This window comes from Paralichthys olivaceus, chromosome 19 (genome assembly GCF_024713975.1).
Source record: "Paralichthys olivaceus isolate ysfri-2021 chromosome 19, ASM2471397v2, whole genome shotgun sequence".
Lineage (NCBI taxonomy): Eukaryota > Metazoa > Chordata > Actinopteri > Pleuronectiformes > Paralichthyidae > Paralichthys > Paralichthys olivaceus.
In genome coordinates, this window is record NC_091111.1 from 9594172 (window position 1) to 9614672 (window position 20501).

The 20501-nt window shown below is 40.4% G+C and overlaps 3 protein-coding genes, 1 long non-coding RNA gene and 8 other non-coding genes across 14 annotated transcripts in view; 2 read left to right on the forward strand and 10 right to left on the reverse strand.

The window, feature by feature from the left end:
• The first annotated feature begins 104 nt into the window (after nt 1-104).
• On the forward strand, nt 105-5723 carry pgm3 (phosphoglucomutase 3). Its single transcript, XM_020091992.2, has 13 exons — nt 105-264; nt 1367-1575; nt 1720-1904; nt 2301-2368; nt 2503-2636; nt 2758-2953; nt 3486-3643; nt 3731-3814; nt 3932-4030; nt 4126-4245; nt 4344-4466; nt 4788-4961; nt 5068-5723. The coding sequence occupies exons 2-13, from the start codon at nt 1369-1371 to the stop codon at nt 5155-5157; spliced, it is 1638 nt and encodes a 545-aa protein (XP_019947551.1). The 5' UTR covers nt 105-264; nt 1367-1368; the 3' UTR covers nt 5158-5723.
• A 79-nt stretch (nt 5724-5802) lies between these two features.
• On the reverse strand, nt 5803-10198 carry ngs (notochord granular surface). 3 transcript variants are annotated; one of them, XM_020091995.2, is made up of 11 exons: nt 9924-10198; nt 9054-9216; nt 8655-8804; nt 8456-8575; nt 8274-8369; nt 7466-7600; nt 7131-7241; nt 6936-7046; nt 6702-6826; nt 6320-6604; nt 5803-6178 (listed from the first exon to the last, which is right to left on the reverse strand). In XM_020091995.2, exons 1-11 carry the CDS (start codon nt 10118-10120, stop codon nt 6085-6087), a joined length of 1587 nt encoding a protein of 528 aa, XP_019947554.2. In that variant the 5' UTR covers nt 10121-10198; the 3' UTR covers nt 5803-6084. The 3 variants fall into 3 exon arrangements, with proteins under 3 accessions (XP_019947554.2, XP_019947553.2, XP_019947556.2); XM_020091994.2 differs by having other exon boundaries at nt 9054-9219; nt 9924-10195; XM_020091997.2 differs by having other exon boundaries at nt 5803-6173; nt 9054-9219; nt 9924-10193.
• A 460-nt stretch (nt 10199-10658) lies between these two features.
• Nucleotides 10659-16975, forward strand: ccnc (cyclin C). Its single transcript, XM_020092012.2, has 12 exons — nt 10659-10820; nt 11165-11271; nt 11436-11520; nt 12190-12259; nt 12349-12400; nt 12508-12563; nt 13962-13997; nt 14075-14166; nt 14287-14354; nt 14466-14545; nt 14877-14995; nt 15372-16975. Exons 1-12 carry the CDS (start codon nt 10789-10791, stop codon nt 15424-15426), a joined length of 852 nt encoding a protein of 283 aa, XP_019947571.1. The 5' UTR covers nt 10659-10788; the 3' UTR covers nt 15427-16975.
• Nucleotides 15784-20501, reverse strand: part of LOC138405534 (uncharacterized) — a 50772-nt gene continuing 46054 nt past the window's right edge. The window contains exon 4 of the long non-coding RNA XR_011239298.1: nt 15784-17347. This is a non-coding gene — a long non-coding RNA (uncharacterized lncRNA). The remainder of the gene's footprint in view (nt 17348-20501) is intronic.
• On the reverse strand, nt 17756-17829 carry trnat-agu (transfer RNA threonine (anticodon AGU)). The gene has a single exon. It is a non-coding gene; the product is annotated as a tRNA-Thr (tRNA).
• trnat-agu (transfer RNA threonine (anticodon AGU)) lies at nt 18225-18298 on the reverse strand. Its single transcript has one exon. It is a non-coding gene; the product is annotated as a tRNA-Thr (tRNA).
• On the reverse strand, nt 18489-18562 carry trnat-ugu (transfer RNA threonine (anticodon UGU)). The gene has a single exon. It is a non-coding gene; the product is annotated as a tRNA-Thr (tRNA).
• trnat-agu (transfer RNA threonine (anticodon AGU)) lies at nt 19004-19077 on the reverse strand. The gene has a single exon. It is a non-coding gene; the product is annotated as a tRNA-Thr (tRNA).
• trnat-agu (transfer RNA threonine (anticodon AGU)) lies at nt 19274-19347 on the reverse strand. Its single transcript has one exon. It is a non-coding gene; the product is annotated as a tRNA-Thr (tRNA).
• trnat-agu (transfer RNA threonine (anticodon AGU)) lies at nt 19796-19869 on the reverse strand. Its single transcript has one exon. It is a non-coding gene; the product is annotated as a tRNA-Thr (tRNA).
• trnat-agu (transfer RNA threonine (anticodon AGU)) lies at nt 20066-20139 on the reverse strand. The gene has a single exon. It is a non-coding gene; the product is annotated as a tRNA-Thr (tRNA).
• On the reverse strand, nt 20330-20403 carry trnat-agu (transfer RNA threonine (anticodon AGU)). The gene has a single exon. It is a non-coding gene; the product is annotated as a tRNA-Thr (tRNA).

Here is a 20501-nt window from a genome sequence, read left to right on the forward strand (position 1 = left end):
GGCCTGTATCACATGTGTACACACTCAATATGTGGCCAGGCAGATTATTAGGAGCATGCATGTTCCATACTAAGTGTGAATCATCAATCCGCTGCATCATAGTAAAAACCACCCGTGCGCAAAAGCTCACCGTCAGACGGCGCCGTACGTGCTTACGTCACGTGACGTAAGCGGAAGTGTAGCCACGTTGTCAATGGGAGGAGAAGAGGAACCGGAGAAACTGGAATCTGCGGTGGAAACGGAGCTCAGCACAGCTTTGGAAAGGTAAGTGAATTAAGAACATCTCTTCTGCTACTGTTTTACGTTCTGCAGGATAAAGCTCCACTTTGTGATGCGTATCGATATTTTATTATGTTTGTCAGACGACATACAAAGTTCGCCCTCTCCTTGTTTGTATCAGTTGTTGCGTTCATTTGCATGAGAACGTTCAGTTCATTATGCTTTTCTCCTTCAAACCATAGCGATGTATGTTCTTCGCTTGAGTTGCTGTAGTTTGCGTCTTTGCTGTTCGACAGTCTGTGATTTGTCCCTGATTTTCAGGAGCTATATTGAGTTTGTCTCAAGGTGCGTGTGCTCTCATTATTTACAACAGATTTAACTTCCCAAAAACTGATCACTATAAACGTTATGACAACTTACATGATTCTATAACAACTATTCTGTCGTAATGTACATACACTTGGGTGATGACATCTGTTTCGCTGTTTCTTGTTTAAACCTACCCTGTCGTTTAAAATTACAAACTTAATACCGTTAATATGAAAATGTATTTCATTCACTTTAGTAGTCAAAATTAGTTAACTTATTGTACTGTTGAAACTAACTTTGATTAATATACATCCAGCACGACTGGCACTGGATGACCTCTGATGAGGACTATGAAATCATGTCAGATAATCTTATCTGACAATAAAACAATATCAATAATTGTCCCAATATAACTGGGATCCATAGCAATATAACTATAACAATATATCTAAAGTCCAGGGCATATTGATATCTTGCTCATGCTCTCTGTTAGCTCTGGGAGGAGGTGAAGTGTTTTGTTGTTTATCATGTGTTGGTCACTCTCTGCCCATAAAGAAGAGTTTAAACCACAACCTTCACTCAGGAGCAAAAATTCGTTGTAACACTTAGAAGCAATAATGATTTTAAAAAAAAATGATAATGTGACATTTACGGTGCTAATTATCGATATTGACCGGTATAAACATTTTTGTCATGATAATATTTTGGCCATATCGCCCAGCCCTAAAATAGCCTGGACCAAAACATGCGACCTAGATTCTTTTGACAAATGACAACTTTATTGGTTAAAAACCTTAAATTGAGCCCCCTACAATGTTAATGTGCTAATGTATTTCAGTCATGGCCCAGTTCTTGGAAGTATCAAAGCTGTCCAGTCAGCACCAGAAGCCTGCAGGGTTGGTTTTGCAATATGGCACCGCCGGCTTCAGGACCAACGCCAAACTGCTGGACCACATCATGTTCAGGATGGGACTGCTGGCCACGCTCCGCTCCAAGAAGACCAAGGCCACCATTGGAGTGATGGTCACTGCATCTCACAACCCAGAGGTGGTGTAGCAAAATAATTATTGTGGCATTTATAACCTCATCCATTTGAAAATATTCATGTTTCACCCCACCCTGATACCAACCTGTTTAACTGTTCCTTCAAACACATCATATTCATAACTCTCCATTTCTTTGGGTGTGCAGGAGGACAACGGGGTGAAGCTGATCGACCCCATGGGAGAGATGGTGACACCGGGATGGGAGAGCTATGCCACCGAGCTGGCCAATGCAGAGCAGGACGATTTGCTCACTGCTTTGAAAGACATTATAGAGAAAGAGGCCATTAACATGAGCCAGGGGGCGAATGTGTTTGTGGGCAGAGACACCAGGTAAAAGGTTTTTACTGATCTGTTGAGTAATATTTAATTTGATGAGGCAGAATTAAACAAATGTAATATATATGGAAATATAATGCAGGTAAGAGTATCTAGTAGTAAATAAGTGCTTTTAATTTCTTTTAGTATCATTGATTTTTAGTGAGCAGACATCGAGACATACATTTTTTCAAATCTACAATAATGTTTTTGCCAAAATTTAAAAAAGTTACCGCACTTGTGCACATGAGAGCTTCTCCTGTTTAACTTGACTTTTTAAAAAGTGAAAATATTCATTATAATATCTTATTAATCCTACAGATTGTCCTCTGAGTCTGCACAGATAAACCTGTATTTAATATTTGGATTAATCCTCCTCATTCAAATTAAATATTTGCCCTTGAATTACAGGAGCAGTAGTGCCACTCTTACACAGGCAGTTCTGGATGGAGTGAGTGCTCTCGGTGGTCACAGCAAAGGTAAGGTTAATTAAACTCCTTCTCATTTCTATGGATTTGATTGTTTGCTGGCTTTGATTAATTTCTCATCTCTGTCTCTATTCACTTCTTTTCTCCCCTTTTCTTCGTCTGATTCTCTCCATCTTTCCTATCAGACTATGGTTTGGTGACCACTCCGCAGCTCCACTACATGGTTTGCTGTCAGAACACACAGGGGAAATATGGGGATGCCACCGTGGAAGGCTACAACCACAAACTGTGCCAGGCCTTCATTCAGCTCATCAAGAATGTAAGAAAATAGGGTGTGTCTTGTGTATATTGACTTCATTAGATAAAACTCTTTGTTTTTGTTTTGCTCAACAAGCAATCGCTCCTTTTCTTCCTTCCCTCCATCTCATCCTCTTTGGTAGGCGTCCAACTGCACTGATGACCAGAAGCATCTCTCTGTGGATGGCGCGAATGGCATTGGTGCTCTGAAGCTGCGAGAGATGGAGAGTCGTCTGAAGACGGAACTGCAGATTTCTCTCTTCAACGACGGCAGCAAGGGGAAGCTCAACCACCAATGTGGAGCCGACTTTGTCAAAGTGCAGCAAAAACCTCCCACGGGTAAAACACATTTAAAAAAGTCTGACTGTCCTTGTCCACATTGTTTTGAAGGTGTAGAGAGACGTCAGGAAAGGATTTTAATGAACAACAACTAAGTATGATTAGTACCTGCAGCTGTGATCTGTTGTTTCTGTGCTTTAATTCATATTAAATTTTGGCTTTAAACTCACTATTTTAGTGCCATTTTCATGAAGAAACATGTATAATGATTTTATTTCCTAGAAATCCAACAACACCATCTGCTAGTGTCATATCTGTCTTTACAAGTGTAGTTTACTTGTGCAATGTTCTGGAATGGGCAGTTTGCTTGGTCTGTGTTGGTGCTGGTTGCAGCTTTCTTTCTGAAACTATAAAAGTGTAATTGAGCCGTGGTGAGTGAAGACCGACTGCAGAACTCAGTCCACGGATCACTGAAGCTGCACCCCCGAAGGTTCAAAGTTCAGTGAAGCTCGACTTAGATATTGACACTAAGTACTCACTAGTGTAAATATCTGTCTCTACAATTGTTTTGCAATAACCACATCTTTTGAAGGTTTTACGATGAACCCCGGGGAGCGTGGTTGTTCCTTCGACGGCGACGCTGACCGAATCGTTTATTACTACACGGACTCTGAGGGACAGTTTCACCTGCTGGATGGAGACAAGATCGCTACTCTCATCAGCACTTACCTCAAAGAGCTGCTCACACAGGTGCTCTCTCATATAGAAACATTCAAACAATAAACAGGCCCGTACACACAAACTCTTCACTATTCATTTTTCTCTGTGGATAAACAGGCTGGTTTAGACTTGAAGATAGCAGTGGTCCAAACCGCTTACGCTAATGGCAGCTCAACACACTATCTGGAGAATACTATGAAGGTGAGAAAACACACACACACACACACACACACACACACACACACACACACACACTGCATTACTGCTCTTTCCATATTTCAAGTTGGTGCTTATATATGTTGTTGTGACATTCTGTAGGTAGTAGTGCGATGCACTAAAACTGGAGTGAAGCATCTTCATCATGCAGCCCAGGAGTTTGACATTGGCGTGTACTTTGAGGCCAATGGTCACGGAACTGTGAGTTTATCAGACACACAAACAAAAGCTCTAATAATCCACAATCTAGCACCTGTGATTCAAGATGATCCAGGAACATTATGTGTTGTGTTTAGGTGTTGTTCAGTCAAGCAGCTGAAGAGAAGATCCAGCAGCTCACTGAGGACCCCAACATCAACGACGAGAGGAAGAGAGCAGCCCTCCTGCTGCAGAGCACTATTAACCTCATCAACCAGGTAGACACACACACACACACATACACACACACACACAAACACATACATATCTATGTATAGATATTTGTTAACATTATTTATGTTTATTTCTTCTTAAGACTGTAGGTGATGCGATTTCTGACATGCTGCTGATTGAAGCTATATTAGCCATCAAGGGTATGACTGTCCAGCAGTGGGATGCGATCTACAGTGACCTGCCAAACCGGCAGCTGAAAGTCAAGGTACACATGTTTTCATTGTATTACCATGTATAATATTTCTGATAGTTAATCCTGGCTAACTGTATAGGGAAATTGCTTTTCTTTGACCCTCATAAAGTGTGATGTTTACTGTAGAACAGGTCTTAACATTTTACAGAAAATAGTTTAAAAGTAATAGATACACTATATTTAAATTTATTTTGTTTTAACAAGAAGTTGTTTTGTTGTATTGTTCCCAGTTTTATGAGTAGTCCTCAGTTGTCCATTCAACATGTCACAGTTCCACACTGTAGTACTCTACAGTCTTAGTCTTAGTATTTGTACATGACCTCTTTTCTGCAGGTGTCAGACCGCAGAGTGATAGACACGACGGACGCAGAGAGGCGGGCTGTGACCCCAGCAGGGCTGCAGGAGGCCATCGACAGTTTAGTGAAGAAACACAAACAGGCTCGTTCCTTTGTGCGACCGTCCGGCACTGAGGATGTAGTCAGAGTTTACGCTGAGGCAGAAACACAGGTGAGAAATCGTCATCCTCTTTGGGTGATCTTTGTGTCCCTGAATAAAAACTGATGGGAGTGTATTGTGCATAATGCGGTCACTCACCATATTCTGTGTTTTTCAGGAGAGTACCGATGCCCTCGCACATGAAGTCAGCCTAGCTGTTTATCGCCTGGCAGGGGGAGTGGGAGATGAACCCAAACCATTGCACTAAACACATCTACCCAGCCACAACATTGATAGGTATAAATATTGTCATTTTAATTGAGATAGGATTCTCGGTTGATACTGTTTTTATAAAGCTGTAATTTATCAAAACAATTATTTATTACTGCAGATTGCACTTTGTAACTTTACTCTCTTTTTATTTGACTGTCATTATGAACGTGGGAAACATGAGTGGCGACAATGAAGGGATTTTATGCAACTTTAGGCAAAATACTTGACTTGTTATTGTATCTCCAGCAGGCAACCATGTGCCTAATAAGGAGTTTCTATGTAAGCTAATATAAATAATGACATAATCAACACATGAGTTGTCTTTAGTTTGTAAAGGACAACTCATGTGTTGAAGGTTTTAGAGAGAGTTTCAGTTAACCTTTGGTTGTAGCCTTCTACTAAATCAAATCATTCTCAATAATTACTGTGGGTTCTTTGCTTTATCTTTATCAAAACAGTGAAATCAGACGTTACATGGGGGGGGGGTTATCAGTTGTACTTCCTTTAATTTAGCTGTGAACAGACTGTGCTGCTTTAGGTCACATAAACCATGGAAAGAAAGAAGTGTGTACCTGTGTGACTTTCTATATTAGACTAAGGTATTCTCTCTTCTCATTTATTTCCAATGAAATACAACAACTATGCTTGCATTCAGTTTATTTTGTTACTTTCAAAGACGTGTCCCCAACACACAGGAGGGTTAAAATGAGCAGAGAGGTGAGTAGAGGCTGACAGAGTAAAGAGCAGGTGAAGCAGCAGAGTGATAGGACACAGTGTAAAGTCTTAATGAAGATAAGAACAAACAATGAAATTGGCATTGCAACATGCTGTTGGAGTTGGAATTCCTTACACTGCAATACAATGTGTTTAAAGCACTTAGTCAGTCGGACTAACGTGAAGTGGTGAACAGCAAAGTCAGCGATTATTCTTCATCTGTGTCATCAGCCGCTCCAGAAATGGTGATGGTGCGCTCCTGTGTGTTGCTCTCGTATGTGTCATCATCTGTCTTAACTGTTCTGGGAAAAAAGGGAAATGGGTAGAAGAAAAAGATTAAGAAAGTTTGACTGCACTGTTTGGCCACTTAAAGGTATGATTGTACACTATCACAGTTAGTTGTTGTTTGGTTGTTTTTTTTCTGTGTCACAATCCCCCTCTACCTGATGAGAAGTGTCTTCCTCTCAGACGTCTCTGTGGCCTGTTCCCCATCTGTCTGGGTGTCCGATGAGACCACCTCCACTCGCGGTCTGCCAGTGTCTATTGGTTTCTCAGCCCCGCTGCTGCTCTTGTCACTGGGGACCTCATCCAGCTTTGAAGTCGTTGCTTTTGGAGCCGAGGCTGAGGCCGCTTGCAAACTAACACTGGAAGTAAGGCACAGGCCCCCAGTCAGGGACAGGTTACGAACCATGGTGCTCAAACGGCTGTCTTCCCCTTCGATCAGCTTCCTGCAAAATAGATAATGACGTTAAATAACCCTGATAGAGAAAGATATATAGATTATTCTTTACCACGAAAAAACTTTTATGCCAATGTTTTGTTCACCTGTAGGTGGTGATCTCGATCTCCAGAGCCATCTTTACATTCAGCAGCTCCTGATATTCCCTCAGCAGCATAGCTATCTTCTCCTTCATCACATTCAGATCCAGCTTAATAGATTCTATACGCTCCTGTTACAACAGATAGAACAGAACAAATTTATTTCAAGGTGGTTCAGGCGACATGACCAGAAAGTACACTTAATGAAAATGTATGAATAGGAATGAAACTTCATCCTACCTGTAAATCCTCCTCCTCCTTTTTGTATCTCGCAGCTGCATCCCGGATCTGAGCCTCCAAATACTCATTCCTTGTCCTCATTGCCTCCAATTCACGCTCCTTGTTGAGGAGCTAAACTCACACAAATACATGCGGCTTTTTTAGGCTAGGAAAGGAAAGCACCAGCCACAAACCACAACAGAAAAGCAGACTCACATCCTTCTTATAGCCTGCGATTTCCTCTCTCACGCTTCGAACACTCTGAACATGTTTGGTGGTGGCGTTGGTCAGGTCCTGAAACTTTGTCTTGTACCAGGTATCCATTTCCTGTGGGGGAACATTAAGAGCAGTTGAGTAAATTAAAATACCTCTTTATATTCTTACATGCTTTTTACTTACACAGTGTTGTAAACACCAATGTGCCAAAGACATCAATGTTTTTCTAAACTTCCCTTTGGCTGAGCGTGTTTTGGGACTTTTGGGTGTAGAAAGTGCACTGATACATGATAAATGCCAAATCCTCCAAAGTCTGAACATATTGCACCATATACCTGCAGGTTTTTGGCGGCGATGCTGTCGTACTGAGACTGAATCTGTCTCAGAGCAGACGAGAGGTCTGGGAGGCCAAAAGTCATGTCCACTCTGGCGGTGGCTGAGTAGATCTGCTGCATGAGCTCCTCAATTTCCTTTCAGTGCATCATAAACAACAACAAAACAACCAGAGTTAAAAGAAAAGCAACATACACAGCAGTAAAACACTAATATATGTATATATACTAGTCACTTACTGATTATACTAACTTTTTGAAGAACACAATGTGCTTGATAATGGAACATCTTTTAAAATATGCAAAGCTAAAGAGCTGACAGTAAACAAAGAATCACTTTAATGTGCACCTTACTGAATCTGGGATTGTGCATGCATGTCGGACATTTAATTGACCCTTCTTTGTAAATCGTTGCCCCTTTATGGCCCCTGATTTAGAAAAATTCTAGATCCTCCACTGGGCTTGTATCACAAAATAATGTAAAATAGAATGGTGGTTTATCTAACTTTTCACAATAATTAAAACTCAGAAATATGAAAGAATGTCTCTCGGTAGGACTCACCCCACATTACAAGTTCATCATAGCTTCCCTCTTTAGCTTCACACCACACTCATAAATACCATGATCATGGTCTTACTCACTCAGTCCATCAAGAAAACCTCGATTTGAATGTAATCTGTCATAGCAATAATTACCAGCCCATTAAACCATTGATGATAAAGCTGAAAACATGCCAGTCACCAGACACTGACATGAGTCAGACACAGAATGAAGTCAGCCACAGAATGATGTGCATGGACAGACACGTACCTCCTTATGAATTCTCTGCAGGAAGGCCAGCTCGGTCTCCAGGTTCTCCAGGTGCTTCTCCAGGGTGATCCGAGCTGAGGTCGCTTTATCCACATCCTGGGACACAACATGTTCTGATGGTTTAGTAAAAAAAAAAATATTTCTTCTGTTGAATTACAACTTCACTTTCCACTGTGTCTTACTGGACGTAGTGACTCGATCTCCTGCTCCGTCTTTTTCCTGGCTTCCAAGGCCTCATCATATTTGGCCTTCAGTGCATCCAACTGGCCCAGCATCGCATCCCTGGCTGCCACAGACATATCCTGTAATAGAGCAGGGATATATTGGTCAAACTGTTCTTAAGATGAACAGAAAGTAGAGATCAGCGTCAGCCTCACTCACCCTCTGGACTCTCATCTGCTCAGCCTCCCTGTTGAGTTCCTTCAGCTGAGACTCGTACAGCTGCCTGAGGCCGGACGGTCGGACGTGGCGACCCTTCAGGGCCTCAATCTCAACCTCCAGCAGCTTGTTTTTGGACTCCAGCGTTCGCACCTACAGGAGGGAACAAATGAACAGGCAAACGTCACCGGAAGTTAAAGGGTCAGTGGCTGTATTACTCTTCGTTTTACAGCTTCAGATAATTTTCTGGACTTGAGAGTAGTTAGTGTAAAAGGACAAAATTAAGTCAGATTTCAAAGGAGACAAGAAAAAAGAGAAACTAAAAAGCAAATCCGTGTGAGATGTTTGGCTAAGACTGTCAGAATAAAAATGTGTCTATGTAACTGCTGAGGGGCATCTTGCCTTTTCAATGTAAGCTGCCAGGCGATCATTGAGGGCCACCATCTCCTGCCTCTCATTGGTTCGAGTAGCCATAAAGGCCTGGTTCTCTGCTGCAGCTGCATCCAGGTCCAGTTTTGGTCCGAGCCCCATGGACATACCAAAGCACAGTGCTCCCAAGCTAACACTGCTGCAGACAGGAGCAGAATAAATATCCAATGCATTAATCATTGTTTTGATTCAATCATTTTTTTTCCTATTTGACAAAGGTTGATCGATAAGATGATTAATATGAGTGTTCATGCAGCCCAGTGTAATATAAATCTGAATTACATTATCAAATTTTGACCACCTCTTCTGTAAAATGCTTTATACATATACCAATATGATTTTCTCACTAAAGATATATTGAAAATCCTGGGTTACTATTCCAAGTGATATGACTTAAAGGTTCAGTGTGTAGAATTTATCAACATCTAGTGGTGAAGTTCCATGTTGCAGCTGAACACCCCTCAACTCACCCTCCCCTTCCAAACATGAAAGAGAACCTGTGGAAGATTTCAGTTGTCATAAAAACTCAAAAGGTGTTTAGTTTGTCCAGTTTGGGCTACAGTAAAAAGCATGACGGCCTCCATAGAGAGGACCCCCTCGATGTAAATGTAAGTATTTATATATAAAGGAGCCATTCTAGGGTAAAGAAAACAACAATTAGTACATTTTAGATGAAACAGACTCATGAAAACATCACTAAGATTATTTCATATTTTATATTCATTTTCTGCCAATAGATTCCTTTCACCTAAATCTTACACACTGAACCTTTAAGTGTTAATACTTCTATGATTTATAATAAAATGTAAATTCCATGTAGTTTTAATAGCACAGGGGACCCACCTGGTCATGCGGGTCTTATTGGAGAGGGACCTGCGCCCCACTGCCCCTCCACTCCGGGTGAAGCTGACCGACCGGTGGCGGGTGTCCCTGCGGGTGGGAGAGGGACTGGACACCCGGAGCTGTGAGACAGACGGGGCGGCCAAGGTGCCCTCAAAGTGACGGCGGTATGAGGACATCCTCTCTGGACTGCGGCTCATGTTGACCTCTGGCTGTAGCTGTTGAAACTTCAAGAAGACAAATCTGGTCACTCACACCTTCGGTCTGTGGTGGGGTCTTTATATCCTCCTCAGCCCCACCCTCAGCACCACAGGAGGAATGTTGAACCTCCCCAACCCCAGTGTGAGCGTCCCTACAAACATTTATCACAGTTATGCCAAGAAAGGAATTTATTAAAGGTGATGTATGAAGGAATTTTATATAAATGTGAAATCCTTTCCACGTGATGTAATGCAGTATTTTTAAACTGCATATTTGACTGTACCTTTTACTCATAATATTATAGTAGGTGTTTTTCTCATATAGTGTGAGATATTTAATTTAATAGCACATCCATCACTTTGTCAGTACACCGACCAAACCACTCATCTGTCCCTCCATCCTGGAAAACACATTTGAATGTTTTTACCCAATTCAAATAACTAATAAGTGTGTTTTTTTATTTAATAAGAACAAGTCAAACATTTATTCAAACCTTCTTGTTTGGGGGGATGCGGAAATAAAATCCCGGAACCTTTCCGCTGCGCTTCGGGACACGTTTCGCTGTTGCTCAAGTGTCTGCTGAGCTCTCTTCCGGTGCTGTCCACTTTCTTTGTCGGAAAGAAACAATCATTAAAAAAGTGTTTTTCTTCTCCTCGGCTGCTGCGACATGGCGGGAAACTTCTGGCAAAGTTCTCATTAGTAAGTTTTCACTGAGAACTTCTCAAGTTACGTTTTTATTTCGCGTGTCGTCGTGTTTGTTGTGAGGCCTAGCTGTGTGTGTGTGTGCGGCAGCGTTAGCTTCCTCGGAACTCTTCCTGTTGTTAAAAACACACGAACAGAAAGAAACACACTTTTTATTGTAGTGTTTAAAAAGCTTCATCAGACTATCCTCCTGTTTTAGCTTCCATGCTACGCGATAGCTGCATGTTTGGCTAGCACAGTGGCGTTAATAGTGGTGCTGTTGTTCTACCCGCTAGCTTGGCTGCTCACAGTTGAGTTGTGTTTCCATTAAAAGTGATGTGTGTTTATTTTGTGTGTCACAGTTTACAGTGGGTGCTGGATAAACAGGACCTGATGAAGGAGCGACAGAAGGACCTGAAGTTTCTCACAGAGGAGGAGTACTGGAAACTGCAGATCTTCTTTGCCAATGGTACGTGGTTATATTTGTTTAGAATAATGTCTTGCGGTAACTAACTCGGGATTGAAGATATGCTAAGTGATAATGACATGTGTTAGATCCTCTGCTGTTATTGTTGTGTACATTTACACTCAAAGATAGAATAACTTGAATATATTCTTCCATCCCTCTCTCAGTGATCCAGGCTTTAGGGGAACACCTGAAGCTGAGGCAGCAGGTGATCGCCACTGCAACCGTCTATTTCAAACGCTTCTATGCCAGGTAAGAAAGAGGAAGAGCTTGGATTTAACAAGTTAATATCTTGATTTTACAGTATGTGATACTCATGGTGATATGTGGAATAGGTTGATGTAGGGATGAGCAAAATGCCCAAACATTCTATCAAGATTTGATGTTGGTAATTATGTTATTATTTCTGTTAAGTGTAAAAGCTGATTTTTGATCCTGAGTGAAGGTTGTGGTTTTAAATTGTTTTTATTATCGCTTTATAAAAGCAAATATCTTATGAATAAGCATTATATTATATTACATTTGACTTTGCTTACTTTGCTATTGATAAAAATAAGGTGATAATTATTCATATTATTTTGTTATTCAGCCGTAGTTTGATGTCTGTTCAGTCTTCAGAGCATTTAAAGGGGAACATCATCTAAACAGTGAAGACCATGTTCTACTTGGTCACAGACAAAATACATAATATCACTTAAGGCTTTATACACATAAGCTTTTCAAGCTGCAGGCTCATTAGCTGTAATAACTATACCCATTTTCCCTCTATGAAAAATTCACATTATAGTAAAATGTCTTAGAGAATCAAATGGATCACAACATTATCCTCAGTAATATAACATTATTATTTACCATAGCCACAGTGTTCTTCATGGGATCCAGCCTATAGGTTGAAATACATTCATCTCTTCTTGTTTGCAGGTATTCCCTGAAAAGTATAGACCCAGTGCTCATGGCACCTACTTGTGTTTTCCTTGCTTCCAAAGTTGAGGTATGGAAGTTTCTGTGTTGATAGTAACACCACAATTTTATGCTTTTAAGTTTTTCTGTATTTAGCTAAATAACTTATGCTCCTTTCAGGAATTTGGAGTTGTATCCAATACCAGGTTGATCTCTGCAGCAACATCTGTGTGTAAGTGAGAACATTCAGTAATATATTTTATAACACAACTCTTCAGATCTGTCAAAGTGTGTTTTTCACTGCAATGGACACAGTATAATGTTTTTTTTCTCAAACAGTAAAGACAAGATTTTCCTATGCCTTCCCAAAGGAGTTTCCTTACAGAATGAATCATGTGAGTAAAACATATTTTGTTTTGGGGATTTAGTTTCTGTTATCAGGAGCAACTCACTCTATATGCAATGTGCAACTAGTTACTAAATAATATTCGTTTACAGGAAACATACAGCATGATAAAGTAAAGTAACCACTCTGTCAGCAGTTTTGATAACACAATGAAAAAGAAATGTGCCTAATTAGTGTGCAAATGTGTGTTTGGTTTGAGGGACGGGCATGTCACTCATTCATGATTAGGTGAGGGTTGGGCTTGATTGGAGGTCAAGGTAAAAACAAAGGTGAACAGATGGTTTTGTAGACTGTGCTTCTAATCTTATCAAAGACAAACAGCACAGAAAACAACCTTTTTGGCAGAGGTGACAAAACAAAACATAATTCACCAGTTAAACCACTCAAAGTATCCCTATCCTAATGGATGTCTATGCTAGTTGTTTGCTTGCGTCCTCTGCAGGGTTATTTATGCACTGTTGTGCTACATTACAGCATACCAGCACAGTGTTACCACGCTGGTGTCTATCATTATGTGAGATTCCACTGCTAATGTTCGCAGTCATGTGATGAAGACTCTGTTGCTTCAATCGTGGCCACCCAAGTACAAGTGCGTGCATAAATTTGCTCTGCACAGCATCTGTCACTTTGGTGTCAAGCACAGGACTTTATTTATGAAGCATCTCCACCGACTTGCCAGGACGTCACTGGGACTGTCCTGACATGATGCCTGTCCATAAAGCTGTGTAAATAATTATTTATAGAGAGCCACCATGCCGCGATAAAAGGAGGGGCCGGCTCACATAGTGGAGAATGAGTTAGCGCGGTGCTGCAACTCCTGAACATAATATTTCATGTCCACTCTGAAGATATTGTAAAAGGAAACACTGATAGCAATAGGTTTTGCAAGGCTTATTCCACTTGTATATTCACAAATACTTTATAAATAATAGTTGGCGGCATTGACAGGAATTGCACACAATCTGTTTATCTGTAGTATGATTCAGTGAGGAAGTTTATAGCTGCTTTCAGACATGCACAGAAGTCCAGACATTTTCATGAAACTTTCCAAAGGGGCTGAACGTGAGAATGCAAATGTCTGAGTCAGTTGCTCTGGACATTCTGCTGAGTTTTTCCTGCCAGCCCCCCCGAGTAAAACATCTGAAAAATGTATGAGTTAGCCCATGTGAGAGTACAGCAGGAAAATCCCAGCTAGCAAGTGGGTGTGTTGTTGACTTTTCCAACATGTAACAGACGTCAAAGAATACCATTATAACATAATATAACATTATGTTTACCTGTGTTCTGTAATATGAAAGAAACTCAAAAAAACAGTCAAATGTTTCTCATAACATTATTTAATAATGATTGTTTAACTAGTCTGAAAATGTATTTTGTATCTTTACAGATATTAGAATGTGAGTTCTACCTTCTGGAGTTAATGGTGAGTAGAAAAAGATTTGTATCGTTGCTGCTGAGTTTTTCTTCACCACCGATCACTGATCTAACTTCCTGTTTCAGGACTGTTGCCTGATCGTCTACCACCCGTACAGACCACTGCTGCAGTATGTGCAGGATATGGGACAGGAGGATATGCTGCTGCCTCTGGCCTGGTAGGACACTGTCTGTGGTCCTTTATCTGTTGCTTTAGTGATAGACGTTTTTATCTGAAAAAAGAGTAAATTCAAAAAGTGCTACATTAACTCACTGTGCTGCCGTTTGTCCTTTACCAGGCGAATAGTGAATGACACGTACAGGACTGATCTGTGTCTGCTCTACCCTCCCTTCATGATCGCCCTGGGTAAGATCTGTCCCTATGCATCTCTCATTGCTGCTGTGTAACATCGTTACTGACTTGAAATGAGTTTTATCTGATGCAATATGGTCAGTTGTTCTTGTTCTCTGCACACAGCCTGTCTGCATGTCGCCTGTGTGGTTCAGCAGAAAGATGCCAGGCAGTGGTTTGCAGAGCTCTCTGTTGACATGGACAAAGTAAGACTCACCTCTGTGGTATTATAAGTTGCCTGTATTCATTTGAATGGATGGGAATTTTAGATTTTTTTCGTAAACAATTACAGTCTTTTAATGATAATTTAACTATCAAGGTAGCCAAATAGGGTGTTCGGGTTTATTTATGTTCAATGTTGCATACACGGGAAGCAGACGGAGCCTTCTGTCTGTACTCTGTAATGTCTGTAATTTCATCCATATTTTTGCACATCTTCTGAAAGCTTGTGGAAACAGATTCAATGGAGCAGCACCACTGGAAATCGTGGGTGGTCAGTGGAGACAATAGTTCAAGCTAAATGTGTTTTCTGTCAAGATCTTGGAGATCATCCGTGTGATTCTGAAGCTCTACGACCAGTGGAAGAACTTTGACGACAGGAAGGAAATCGCTGCTGTGCTCAACAAGATGCCTAAACCCAAACCTCCTCCTAACAGGTAAATCTGATGTGGTTCTGTACGTCAAATCTTATTATATAGAGTACATTCATATTTTATTTGTAGTATGGCTCGGTTAGTTTTCTCTCTAAAGTTGCAGCTTGAGCCACACACTCTGGCCAGTTAAAAAAGAATATACAGTAAATAAACCATATGTAAACAACATAAAGCTGCATTTACCTACATTTGTGTTGGATTGGAACTCATTGAAATGTTTTTCTCCACCCATAACCAAAAAAGAAATGTTACTGTAGAAATTTGAATAAATGCAGGCATGCTAATGAGTTTATTGAATAACTGCAGATCATTGTTTCTTAGTTCCACGTCGCTGCAGTTAGATTTCATCACACCATCTTTCTCTCTGTCTTGTCTCCAGTGAGAGCGACCAGAGCTCCAATGGGAACCAAAGCAACTCTTACAGCCAGTCTTAGCGCGGGGTCTGCGTTTCGACGGGCATCAGTAGTCTTGATGTCGAGAGGGGTGGTTAAACAAAATGCCACACAGCACAAACTTTGCGATGTCTGTTTGGAAAAATCCCTGACCGAGATGTCTCCTCATCTTAAATGGAAACCCCCCCATCAAACTCAAGAGAGCCATAACCTCACTTTCCCCTTCTCTGATCAATATGGGTTAATGGATCGAACATTGAACAGATAGTGTCAGGAGCTTAATTGCTCGATGAGGCCGCGCTCCTCTGCTGCAGACTTGAAATGAACTGAAACTGAGGAACATTTTGTGGGAGGGGAAAGCCAGGAATATGGGGGGTTTAAACTTTGTCATTGTGATGATCCTGACGTCCTTGAACAGCCCAGGAGAGCGAGTCCTTTCATATGCTGCTCCCTGGGATTAGAGAAAAAAACTTGATCACTTGTACTGTGTGTGTGTGTGAGTGTGTGTAATACGTCAGCAGCCAGTCTGTGTGGGTTTTCATTCCTCAGGGACTATAGTGCAGTAGTCTTCTCTGTACAGTTATTTGATCCTGTGCAGTTGCATCCCTGTGCAACTGTGATGTGATTGGATGCCCCTGTGCTCCGATGGTCGATCGTGAAAATCCCCAAAGCGGCTTGTTTTAGACTCTACTCTTTTGAATCATGATGCCTCCACCTCCTTCCTCCCTGTTGTAAATAGGTTTGTAATCCATTAATTTTATCTCTGTTGTGTCTTTGCCTTATTAAGGAAACTTTGATGGAAATCATGTGCCGGTTTAGCTTCGTGCTCTCGCTTAATATGAAAGTGCCCCAATTAATTTACCATCATGATTCACTTATTAAAGCTGATTATTTTTATTGTAAATAATTGTCCCGTTATTCTGCTTTAGTTGTAGAACTCGTGCAAAGTGACCTTTTTTTTGTTTGTTTATTTAGCTGAGGCTCTTTTGGGGGGTAAATGCAAATTACAATCGTTTTAGATTTGTCTATAAACTGGGTTGTAAATTCTTATTTTTTAATTTACCTTCTGCCGTTTATTTAATCACTGAATTGTGGCTGTGTGTGTGTGTGAGTGTGTGTGGCTGCACTCCAAAGGTGCTCGAAAGCCTAACAAAATAAAAGCTGCTGGTCACAGAGGAAACCCTTCATAACAGCACATTGTAAATGTATTTTAGGGTTCATGTATTAATTTGACTCGCTGTCATTCTTTCTCTTGTCTACTTTTCCCACATTAACGGGGATATAAACATCTTGTTAAAGGCCACTCCCGTGTAACTACTGAGGACACAGAAGTGAGACAGTGATTCCTTGAAGCGAGTTCGATCCCGCCTCCCTCTGACATTTTCCTCCCCTGTGGCATTCTCCATCTGTTACATGACTTTTTCTTGTGAATGGGCATAAAAAATTAAAAAGGGCGCAACCCGGCTTAAGGAATCCTACTAATTCTAATTTTAAAGAATTACCCCAAAATTAATTTTACTTGAAAGTCCAATGTTGGATCATATGTTGAGGATCATTTATGAAAATAAAATGTATGATGTGATGAAACAAAGCGGGTCACTGCTGTTATTCAAGCTGTTATGTCATGTTCGTACAATATGTAATGGACTTTGGGGAATCTTCCAGGATGTTCTGCTCAATGTCACTTGAACACAGTGGCTGTGGTAGGACCCCTAGTGGTCCGTTCAAAGAATATGTAACATGTTTCACAACAGTTTTCACATGAGAAGCCTGAACTTTTAATAATCAAGAACTTGGAGATAAAGAAGAAAGATTACTCAATTAAAATTCAACATTTCCCTCGGTTATGGTTTATAAATTACAAGTTAAATGGTTGAATAATATCAGAGGATGTATTTACCAGTAGCTGCCTCTAGGTGATGGTACCATGGGGTACTGCCATTCCCTCGTGACGTCACTTCAGCTGCATGAAGCAAACAGAGATCAGCGGAAAAAATACTACACGATACACGGTCTCCTTCAAAATAAAACCTGTAACGTTCACTGAATGGAGAAACAAAAGACACTAGCCTGTGTTACATCATTAGACTGGAGCAGGAGTAGAAGAATAAAACTGGGGGACTAGACATAACACATTAAATGTAGTACTAAATGATCAAAATAAATGACGCACCATTGCTGAAAGAGGTTTTAAAATGTCCTCTTTCCTGCGTATTTTGTGGTGTTATATTGTTATTCAAGACTGTACGTGTGAGTGTGACTGAGTGCTTGTGGTGAATACAGGCATCTATTGCTAAATTACATATATATGTCACTAATGATAATGTTTGCTTGTCTGTTCTAGTATTAGTTATAAAAGGGGATCATTGTGAGGCACTGCTGGGAGTTGAACCCAGGATCTCCTGTTTACTAGACAGGCACTTTGACCAACTAAGCCACAGCACCCTGATGTAAGTCATGTGAGTAGTGATCGTTTGTTTCTTGGTTTATCTATTTGTTAACTAGATGACACACTAACAGCAGATTATCACAAAACTCTGTGGAAGTATGTGTTATGGGTGACCGAAGAACTCATTGAATTTTGGTGCAAATCCAGAGCAGGGGACTGATCCCAGATTGCTTTTTTAAAATATTTTCACTATTTTCCCAGAGAATAACTCCTGGGTCTTGATGAAAAAAATCTGGCAATTTTGGGGAACTAATTATTAGACTGTTGGGCCTTGGTGGAGATAAAAGTTCTAAAAGTGTTTTAGTTCCTCACAAATGAAGATGTTTTTATGACTGCTTTCTATTAGCTTTAATACACATATTTCAAATGAGATTGAACGTTTTACATTGTGAGGTACTGCTGGGATTTGAATCCAGGATCTCCTGTTTACTAGACAGGCGCATTGACCAACTAAGCCACAGCACCTTGGTGAGGAAATAGTGGTATTGTTTTATTTGGTAGTTTAATTTTGGGTCCAATTACACAAGAATATTGAGTCAGATTATCACATAACATATTGGAAGGTTGTGGTAATGGTCAGGGAAGAATCCATTAAATATCAATGCAGATCAGAACTAATTTATGAGAGTTGTTACGAAGAGATTGGCTTTATATAAGGTACTGCTGGGATTTGAACCCAGGATCTCCTGTTTACAAGACAGGCGCTTTGACCAACTAAGCCACAGCACCTTGATGAAACTTGTGGGGTTGATAGTGGTACTTTGTGTATTGATTGTAGGTCTGATTATACAAAAATAATGAGGTAGATTATCATGTAACTTATTGGAAGGTTGTGGTATTGGTCAGGGAAGAACATATTAAATTTTGATGCAGATCTGGATCAGGGAGCAGATCCTTTCTTAAACATTGTGAGATAAGATGTTTTTTGAAATTTTCACTCTCTTCCCAGAGAAAAATGGATTTTGATCAATAAAATCAGGCACATTTTGGAAATTTATGAGTGTGTGAGATTTGGTGCAGGTCGATTAAAGTTAAGGGACTGTTTGAGGTACACAATCATAGTACCATAGTAGTTCCTTATACAGTATTTCAACAATGTGAATGAATGAGTGCTTTAATAGGTACATGTTATAATTGCAGCGGTTGTTACTAAGAGATTGGTTTTTTCTGAGGTACTGCTGGGATTTGAACCCAGGATCTCCTGTTTACTAGACAGGCGCTTTGACCAACTAAGCCACAGCACCTTGATGTGGGATTAGTAGTATTGTTTTATGTCCTAGTTTGATTGTGGGTCAAATTACACAAGAATAACAAAGTAGATTATCACATAACATATTGGAAGGTTGTGGTATTGGTCAGGGAAGAATCCATTAAATTTCGTTGCAGATCTGGATCAGGACTAATTTATGAGAGTTGTTACTAAGAGATTGGCTCTATGTGAGGTACTGCTGGGATTTGAATCCAGGATCTCCTGTTTACTAGACAGGCGCTTTGACCAACTAAGCCACAGCACCTTAATAAAGCAGTGGGGCTAGTTATATTGCTTTATTTGCTAGTTTGATTTAGGTCTAAAGCCACAAAAATAACGAGGCAGATTACCTTGAAACTTGGTGGAAGGTTGTGGTAATGGTCAGGGAAGAACCCATTCAATATTGACGCTGATCTGGATCAGAGGACAGATCCTCTTCTAACATTGTGAGATAAGGCGTTTTCCAACATTTTCACTGTCTTCCAAGAGAAATAAGAATGGATCTTGATGAATCAAATCAGGCAGATATAGGAAACTAATATTTATGAGTGTGTGAGATTTGGTGCAGCTTGATTATATTTAAGGGACTGTTGGGGGTGCACACTTAAAGCGCCATAGTAGTTCCTTATATTTCAACTATGTAAATGTCCATGTGCTTTAATAGGTACATGTTGTAATTGAGGTAGTTGTTACTAAGAGATTGGCTCTATGTGAGGTACTGCTGGGATTTGAACCCAGGATCTCCTGTTTACTAGACAGGCGCTTTGACCAACTAAGCCACAGCACCTTGATGTTGGGTTAGTAGTATTGTTTTATTTGGTAGTTTGATTTGGGGTCAAATTACACAAGAATAACGAGGCACACTATCACATAACATATTGGAAGGTTGTGGTATTGGTCAGGGAAGAATCCATTAAATACCGATGTAGATCTGGATCAGGACTAATTTATGAGAGTTGTTACGAAGAGATTGGCTCTATATGAGGTACTGCTGGGATTTGAACCCAGGATCTCCTGTTTACTAGACAGGCGCTTTGACCAACTAAGCCACAGCACCTTAATAAAGCAGTGGGGCTAGTTATATTGCTTTATTTGCTAGTTTGTTTTAGGTCTAATGCCACAAAAATAACGAGGCAGATTACCTTGAAACTTGGTGGAAGGTTGTTGTATTGGTCAGGGAAGAACCCATTAAATTTCAATGCAGATCTAATTTATGATAGTTGTTACTAAGAGATTGGCTCTATATAAGGTACTGCTGGGATTTGAACCCAGGGTCTCCTGTTTACTAGACAGGCACTTTGACCAACTAAGCCACAGCACCTTATAATAATTGAGGTGTTAGTAGTGATATCTCAGCATGTAAGTAAGTAAGTATGTGTATATTTATATATTAGCTGTATATCTATCCATCTGTCTGTC